General features: G+C 42.5%; 1 protein-coding gene across 1 annotated transcript; it reads right to left on the bottom strand.

Annotated features, from left to right (window-relative positions):
* Positions 1 to 7,244: 7,244 nt before the first annotated feature.
* Positions 7,245 to 9,553, bottom strand: LOC103934782 (pentatricopeptide repeat-containing protein At4g19191, mitochondrial). Its single transcript, XM_009344529.3, has one exon. The coding sequence runs from the start codon at positions 9,234 to 9,236 to the stop codon at positions 7,299 to 7,301; it is 1,938 nt and encodes a 645-aa protein (XP_009342804.1). The 5' UTR covers positions 9,237 to 9,553; the 3' UTR covers positions 7,245 to 7,298.

The following is a 9,553-nucleotide window of genomic DNA, read 5'->3' as shown; positions in this document are numbered from 1 at the left end:
AAAACTAAAACTTGCCTTAACCAATTTCCTTCGCATTACTCAATTTCCCAAGCAAGACTTTTGTCTCAAATATTTTATGGCTGCATCTAACGTCTTGTTAGACTGCCTACGTACCCTAAACAGGGATCAAGCCATTCGTAGTTCACATAGTACTTCAAGCATTCACAATAATTATATATGAAAGTAATATGCCTAATCAATTTAAAGGTGTCGATAGAACTCTCAATAATATGTACGATAAAAAGGAAAAGATGCACTCACCTGGAGTCCACGCTATGATTCTCTAGCGCACGCATCGAGGCGTCCTGAATGATTGGTCCCTGCCACGAAGTCCAAAAGTGGACGGAAGATGGTCAATTTTGCCCACGAAGCCGGCGGGTGCCTAAAACTTCCCGACGTCGAGTCGTCGTCTACGGTGGTCCAACGGGGTCAAGGTTGGTTGGGTTTTGCTCCTGGGATGATGGGCTACAAAGCCCAAGTGGTGGTATCGGCCATCGCTTTGCCGATTTGCCGGAAAATCGAAAAGGGTGGCCGGAGCACATCCCATGGTTAATCAAGGTGGTTCTTGAGTGGGTTTTGTAGAGGGGAATGAGAGCTTCAAGATGGTGGTGGTGGCATCGAAAAACTCCACCGGAGTTGGCCGGAATCGGCCTTGGAAGATGGACTCGCGGTGGTGCGGGTATGGGTGCACGGGAAGCTTTCCTCCCTTTTTTTTTTTTTTTTTTTTCTTCTCCATTTCTGATTGGGCTTCCCCCACAAAGTGGGGATTTAATTTAAATAAACCCTAACCTTGAATAACCAATTTCGAACGTCCGTAACTATACCGTTATAATCCGGACTTGCAAACGGCTTTCGCCTATACGTTCGTACCAATGAGTACTACGAGGATATGCTAAAAGAATAAGTCCCACATCTCTCAAGTCGATGGTCAACGGAAGTCAAAGTCCTTGCCTCTAGGGCAATTTCGTAAATTCATGCTTTTAAAATAAAATAAAAACGTAAAATTTGGAACGGGTTGTTACAATCTACCCACCTTAAGAAAATTTCGTCCTCAAAATTTAAAATCATCATTATTGTGACATCCCACATCGCCTAGGGGAATGATCCTTATATGTATATTCCTATCTCTACCTAGCACGAGGCCTTTTGGGAGCTCACTGGCTTCGGGTTCCATTGGAACTCCGAAGTTAAGCGAGTAGTGCACGAGAGCACTTCCATGATGGGTGACCCACTGGCAAGTTCTCGCGTGAGTTCCCAGAAACAAAACCGTGAGGGCGTGGTCGGGGCCCAAAGCGGACAATATCGTGCTACGGTGGTGGAGTGGGCCCAGGAAGTGGTCCCTCCGGGCCGGGATGTGACAATTTGGTATCAGAGCCTAACCCTGGTCGTGTGTGTGCCGACGAGGACGTCGGGCCCCTAAGGAGGGTGGATTGTGACATCCCACATCGCCTAGGGGAATGATCCTTATATGTATATTCCTATCCCTACCTAGCACGAGGCCTTTTGGGAGCTCACTGGCTTCGGGTTCCATTGGAACTCCGAAGTTAAACGAGTAGTGCACGAGAGCACTTCCATGATGGGCGACCCACTGGGAAGTTCTCGTGTGAGTTCCCAGAAACAAAACCGTGAGGGCGTGGTCGGGATCCAAAGCGGACAATATTATGCTACGGTGGTGGAGCGGGCCCGGGAAGTGGTCCCCCCGGGCCGGGATGTGACGATTCCCTGCCTGGGGCGAACCACTTCCCGAGCCCGTTCCACCACCGTAGCACGATATTGTCCTCTTTGGGCTTACCATTCCCTCACGGTTTTGTTTTTGGGAACTCACGAGCAATTTCCCAGTGGGTCACCCATCATGGAAGTGCTCTCGTGCACTACTCGCTTAACTTCGGAGTTCCAATGGAACCCGAAGCCAGTGAGCTCCCAAAAGGTCTCGTGCTAGGTAGGGATAGGAATATACATATAAGGATCATTCCCCTAGGCGATGTGGGATGTCACAATCCACCCTCCTTAGGGGCCCGACGTCCTCGTCGGCACACACGCAACCAGGGTTAGGCTCTGATACCAAATTGTCACATCCTGGCCCGAGGGGACCACTTCCCGGGCCCGCTCCACCACCGTAGCACGATATTGTCCGCTTTGGGCCCCGACCACGCCCTCACGGTTTTGTTTCTGGGAACTCACACGAGAATTTCCCAGTGGGTCACCCATCATGGAAGTGCTCTCGTGCACTACTCGCTTAACTTCGGAGTTCCAATGGAACCCGAAGCCAGTGAGCTCCCAAAAAGCTTCGTGCTAGGTAGGGATAGGAATATACATATAAGGATCATTCCCCTAGGCGACGTGGGATGTCACACTTATCTTAAAAAGAAAAATAATAAAATAATATAATGCAATAGTATAATGTAATTTTGTTTTAAAAAGAACAAATAATAAAATATTATCTAAATAATTTATATAATTTATTTATTAAGGGATAGTGGGTAATTATTGTTTATCCTTGAGTTAATTACAAAAAACTACCTCAAGTATAGGTCAAATGACACTTTCATACCTCATCTTTTGAAATTGACAATGTCATACCTCATCTTACGAATTTGTGTCAATGTTATACCTTCCGTTAGCTTGGCCGTTTATTTCTCAGGTTAAATGCTGACGTGGCTTGATCCGGGACCCATTTTTATTAAAAAATTATTAAAAACAAAAAAAATCATTTAATATTATTTAAATATTAAAATAATAATAAAAAAGTACATAAAAAAATAAAAAACATCTTCCTGCAACCCATCATCTTCCCCATCATCTTCCTGCAACCCAGCAACCCAGAAAAGAAGAAGGAGAAAGAAGAAGAAGAAGAAGAGAAAAAAAAAAAAAAAAAAAAAAAAAAAAAAAACCCAAACCAAACCAAACCCAGTTCATCCCCCCTCCCCCCACCACAAACTCAACCCCCTGCAACCTAGAAAGGAGGAGGAAGAAGAAGGAAACAAAAAAATAAAAATAAAAAAATAAAAAAACAATTGGAAACCCAGTTCGTCCCCCTGCAGAAGAAGAAGAAGAAGAAGAAGAGAGAAGGAAAAAAAAAAAAAAAAAAAAACAGCAGCAAACCCGTCCCCTCCCACCCAACCCCACCCCCCCCCCCCAAACCTAACCCGCAGAAGAAGAAGAAGAGGGAAGCAGAAGAAGAGAGAAGAAAAAAGAAAAAAAAACAATTGGAAACCCAGTTCGTCCCCCTGCAGAAGAAGAAGAAGAAGAAGAAGAAGAAGAAGAAGAAGAAGAGGAAGAAGAGGGAAGAAGAAGAAGAGAGAAGGAAAAAAAAAAAAAAAAAAAAAAAGCAGCAAACCCGTCCCCTCCCACCCAACCCCACCCCACCCCCCCAACCTAACCCGCAGAAGAAGAAAAAGAAGAAGAAGAAGAAGAAGAAGAAGAGGGAAGCAGAAGAAGAGAGAAGAAAAAAAAAAAAAAAATTGGAAACCTAGTTCGTCCCCCTGCAGAAGAAGAAGAAGAAGAAGAAGAAGAAGAAGAAAAGGGAAGAAGAGGGAAGAAGAAGAAGAGAGAAGGAAAAAAAAAAAAACAAACAAACAGCAGCAACCCAGTTCGCCCCCCTTACACCCACCCTCTCCCCTCCACACCCATTCCCCTCCACACTCATTCCCCCACCACCCACACCCCCCCCCCCGGGCGCCCCCGCCGCCCATTTTCTCCTCGCCCAGGAGAATGGGTTTTTTTTTCTGGGTTTTTTTTTGTTTTTTTATTTTGGGGTTGTAGGTAGTGGGTGCGAGGTTGGGTGCAGAGGGTGGGGTGTGAAGGTGGGGAGGTTGGGTGCGTGGGTGTGGGGAGAAGACGGGGTGAGGAGCAAGGAAAACAAATTGGTTTTTTTTTTTTTTTTTTCTCTTTTGTTTTTCTGGGTTGTAGTTGCAGATGGGGAGAAGGGAGAGAGGGGGGGGGGAAAGGACGACGTTGGTTTTCTTTTTTTTTTTTTTTTTTTAATAATTTTTCTTTATTATTTTAATATTTAAATAATATTAAATAATTTTTTTTGTTTTTAATAATTTTTTATTAATTTTTTAATAAAAATGGGTCCCGGATCAAGCCACGTCAGCATTTAACTGAGAAATAAACGGCCAAGCCAACGGAAGGTATAACATTAACACAAATTCGTAAGATGAGGTATGACATTGTCAATTTTAAAAGATGAGGTATGAAAGTGTCATTTGACCCATATTTGAGGTAGTTTTTTGTAATTAACTCTTTATCCTTTTATTTTATGATAAGGCTGGTGGATTTCACACCAACTATGCATTTTTCCACACTTTCGAAGTTCCCTTGCTACCCATACTCTCTCTTTCACGCCAAACTAAGTATCTTTGATTTGTGGTCTTCACCGTTTCTATCCCTCATCTTATTTTCTCCTGAAAAACCACAAATCAAACATTGAAGTCCTCCGCTTCTATCTCTCCATCTTCTTCTCTCCTGAAAAAACAGAAATCAAACATCGAAAATATCTCCCTCTATCCCTCCAAATTAAAACAACTCCCTCAATCCCTTCATCTTTCCACCACATATCTCCCTCAATCCCTTCATCTCTCCACCACACATCTCCCTCTATCCACCACCGCACTTCTCTGTTTTCATGCACGAAAGTCATGGGTTTGCAGTATGACGAGAGACATCTAGTGATTATGGGTTGCAGTTTGCACAATCACATAGCAGAGAGACGAGGAATCGCCTACCATGCCGCTTAGCGCCGCCTAGTTGGCCACTTAAACCCTCTCCGTTTTATTGAATGTTTTGCCCAAAATCGCCACGAAAGCCCACCGCCCAGCGCCTAGGCTGATTTTTAGAACACTACTTCCACCACACCCCCCCCCCCTTAACCCCCAAAAAAATCAAGCTGCTTGTTGGGATCCAACCTACCACCTCCAGCTCACTACCATCAGCAGCAGCAACAACTTGCTAACGTCAACTAGCCGTTGGAAATTTTTTTTTTCTTTTTCAAACAAAATTTAAAAATTCTATTTTTTCCTACAAATACCTATGGCACCCTTACATACTATCTTACCTTATTTTATTCTAATTTTTGACATTCTTTTCACCTTAAGCACTTTTTTCATACACACCCCTCTCTTAATGGTATTAAATATTTAATAAAATATGTAACACCTGTAGACATCGAAATTTTGGTGAAACAAATGTTCACCAACGTATTAAAGTTTTGACGTGTCAGGGCATGCATGGCATACGCCACGTGTCGTACAAATTGTACACATGGCATGTGACTCAACAAAATAGGAAGAAATACCCTTGGATGATTAAACAAGTTTTTCTTCTCAATTTGGGCAATGACAAGGTAAGCACATTTCAATCCATTACGGATCAAAGCAAGTTTTTCTCATTTGGGCAATGACAAAGCAAGCACATTTCAAGTTTAAAATTGTATTAAGTGGGAAATTAGGCCATAAATAAGACCACTTCAATTTCAATATTGCATTAAGTGGAAAGTTAGGCCATTTGTTAGACCACTTCAATTTCAATATTGTATTAAGTGGGAAATTAGGCCATAAAGAAGACCACTTCAATTTCAATATTGCATTAAGTGGAAAATTAGGCCATTTGTTAGACCACTTCAATTTCAATATTGCATTAAGTGAGAAAATTTTGTGGTGGTGATTCACTCTCAAAGCCTATAAATAGGCTTCTCCATCAAGAGAAAAAAGACCAATTCACAAATACATTTCTCTACACAGACACCAATTCACAAATACATTTCTCTACTCCCAAAATGGAAGAGAATACTCCCCACACATCCAAAATCCTTGAAGCTTTGAAACTCTAAAGGTCTCAAGCATCCAACCCCCAAATTCCCAAGAATCCCGAAGAATGGAGAAAGCACTCTTCATTCTTCGTCAAATCCTCCTTCAAGATCAAGCCCCAACGGCCCTTGAAGAACTCCCACCAACTCAAGATCAAGCCCCGACGGCCCCTTGAAGAAAGTGTTCATCATTCATCATCCGTTCATCCTAAGATCAAGCCCCAACGGCCCTTTGGATCAACAACATCAACAAATTCACACATCCAATCGTTCTTCAAGATTAAGCCCAAAAGCCCTTGAAGATCCGCTCATCCATCAACCTTCAAGATCAAGCCCCAACGGCCCTTGAAGAACTTCCACCAACTCAAGATCAAGCCCCGACGGCCCTTGAAGAAAGTGTTCATTGTTCATCATCCGTTCATCCTAAGATCAAGCCCCAACGGCCCTTTGGATCAACAACCTCAACAAATTCACACATCCAATCGTTCTTCAAGATTAAGCCCAAAAGCCTTGAAGATCCGCTCATCCATCAACCTTCAAGATCAAGCCCAAAAGCCCTTGAAGAAATCCATACAACCATTATTCAAGATCAAGCCCCGACGGCCCTTGAAGAAAGTGTTCATCATTCATCATCCGTTCATCCTAAGATCAAGCCCCAACGGCCCTTTGGATCAACAACCTCAACAAACCCATACACCCATTCTTCAAGATCAAGCCCAACGCCCCTTCATCCTTAGATCAAGCCCCGACGGCCCTTTGGATCAACAATTCATCCACAAACCTACACCCTACGAAGATAGAATCAGAGGATCAAATTACAAAGAGATCGTAACCCCAAAATCATTAAACACAAAAATATTATTTTGTACACGTATTCTTGTTTCTTGTGTTTCAGGAATCTTTCGTGTTCACAACACCACCAACATGAAACTTAAAAAATATGTAACCAATAAGTTAAAGAACAAACTTAACAATAATAAACTATTAAGGGACTATGTTTAACCCCTGTAGGTTGGAGATTATATATAAATATAGCATGATATTGTTCATTTGAAACAATATTTTGACGGGCTATAATTCTGGATAGGGCTAGAGTTTGGAGATGGGCACCTAAGTCCTTGAATGAATACTCTAAGGCGGTGGTGATAGGAGATGCTCTCATTGTAAATAATATCGTATGTTAAAAATAAAAAATTCTTTGTCAAACAAAAGGTTCTTTTTTTAACTCTTTCGTCTAGATTTCGCCCATTTGAAGTGCTTTGGTAAGTCTTTAATTGCTGAATTGTGAATCAAAATTGGGCTTTAATTTGAGAGAATTGTGGGGCAAGAGCATAAATATCTACACATTTTAGCTTTGTAAGGAAGAGGAATTAGTCATTTAGTACTACGGTCTAGTAGCATTTTTTTTAACTAGTAAGAGAGAAGTTCGAATCTCATGTATGACAAGTTCATAACCAATTATAATTCAAGAAATTACCAATCCAAATATTGATCATGTCACAAAATCCTCCAAATATGGCCAGTATTCTTCTTTCGACTGCAAACTCAAACTATCTAACGTTGCATATAAAAGTAAGCTGTCAAGATGACCCCGATCTTCGACTGTAAACACATGAGGCTTCCCATTTACATGAACAAGGCTTTGTCCCGGAAATTTTTTCACTTTGTTAATCTTCATCGCTCTTCTTACTGCAGCCACTTCATCCCACCTTCTCTTCGATGCATATATGTTAGCCATCTCCACGAATGGAACTGCCCCCTTGAGGTCGGGCTCCAACTCAAATAGACGACCACAAGCGTATTCACCCATCTCTACGTTGTGATGAATCTTGCAAGCACTAAGCAATGCACTCCATATGCCAGCATCTGGTTTCACTGGCATACTTTCAACAAGCTCCACTGCTTCTTTTAACCTCCCTTTACGTCCAAGAAGGTCAGCGATACAGGAATAATGGTCTACCCCGGGATATATGTTGTAAACTTCTCTCATCATGTGAAAGAGCTCCAATCCTTTCTCAAGCAACCCTGCATGAGTGCAAGCTTGAAGAATGGCAAGAAACGTCATGTGGTTTGGTTTCAATCCAAACTCCACCATCAGACTGAAAAGGTCCAGAGCTTCTTTGTACTCGCCATTCAAAGCACACCCTGTGATCATTGTTGTCCAGGAAACAACAGTTCTCACTGGCAAGACATTGAAGAGCTCTCGAGCACTAATAATATTTCCACATTTTGCATACATGTCTATTAATGCATTGCAGACCACTATATTGTCTCTTAACCCATTAGAAAAGGCATATTGATGAATCCATTTTCCAAGCTCAAGTGCTCCTGTTAGGCCGCAGCCTGAAACCAGTGAAAGGACGGTAACCACATCAGGTTTCACGCCAGCAACTTCCATAGCATGAAACAACCTTAGCGCCTCGTCCAAATCCCTACTCTCAGCATACCCACTGATAATAGCAGTCCATGAAACACAAGTCCTATCAGTCATGCCATCAAATAAAAATCGAGAAGACAAAATATCACCGCATCTGGAATACATAGATATAAGGGCATTGACAACAAAAATATCAGAATCACAGCCCAGTTTAATTCCATGACAATGAATGAGTGCGCCTTGGAACAGTTTATCAGGCTGAATGCACGAAGAAAGGAGGCTTACGATAGTGCTTGTATCGGGCCTATATCCATCACACAACATCCATTTGTAAAAACTTAGAGCATTGACAAGCTTTTCTAAGCTTCCATATCCTGCTATCAATGAGTTCCAAGACACAACAGTCCTCACACCAATCTCAACCCCATTAAATACAGCCATGGCGGAACTCAAGTCCTCGCACTTGGCATAGGCAGAAATCCAAGTGTTGGCCATTGACACATCTCCATCTATCCCAATTCGAATCCCAAACGCGTGCACGGACTTCACCAATGCCAAATTTTTCGTATCCAAACTTGCTCGAGTCAACCCCATAACCGTGACAGTATCCGGCAGAATTCCGTCAAACCTCATGTCACGGAACAAACCCAACACTTTATCAAGAAACCCGGATTGCGCAAAACCGAGAACCATCACGTTCCAGGAAGCCACGTCTCTGACGGGAATTCTGTCGAACAGAAGGCAGGCATCAGTGAGTTGTTGGCACTTGACGTACATGTCAAGCATTGCTGTTTGCACATAGAGATCGGACCGGAACGGCGACTTGAGGACATTGGAGTGAATGATTTGGGAGGATCTGAGGCTGCACAGATTGGTAGACGCTTTGGCAAGCAAGGGGAAGGTGAAGTTGTCAGCTTCCAGACCATTTTGTTTCATTTGGCGAAAGAGGAGGAGGGCTTTCTGGGAACGATTTTGCTTCACACATTCTCTTATGGCGGAGTTCCACTCAAACACACCACCAATATTCTTTGACGGTTTTGAAAGGAGGACCATTAAATCATTGCCCTCGCCCCTTCGCCCCTTCGTCGTCTGAATCGCGACGCCCAGATCAAGCAACTGCCTGCAAATTAGTCAAACAAAAGATCAAGCCAAGTAGACATCATGCCATTATAAGATTTAGCAGACAAGAGAGATGTTCAACTAGTTGGCTTTAATATAATTTGTATTATAACCGATGGAGGACATGAAATAAAAGTATTATAACTCAAAAGAGCAAATGCATTTCGAGTGGAGCACATAAATTATTGGAAGATAAATTATGGGCTGGAATAAAGAGGGTGGTTTAATATATATTGGCTGATCAGTTTACT

This window comes from the organism of the source record quoted next, unplaced genomic scaffold (assembly GCF_019419815.1).
Source record: "Pyrus x bretschneideri cultivar Hongxiangsu unplaced genomic scaffold, Pyrus_bretschneideri_v1 Contig18, whole genome shotgun sequence".
NCBI lineage: Eukaryota > Viridiplantae > Streptophyta > Magnoliopsida > Rosales > Rosaceae > Pyrus > Pyrus x bretschneideri.
Note: the sequence above shows the minus strand (reverse complement) of the source record. Positions and strands in the feature narration are given on the sequence as shown.

Excerpts from the sequence above, each read along its gene's own strand:
- LOC103934782 (XM_009344529.3), bottom strand. The coding sequence starts at position 9,236 with ATGGTCCTCCTTTCAAAACCGTCAAAGAATATTGGTGGTGTGTTTGAG.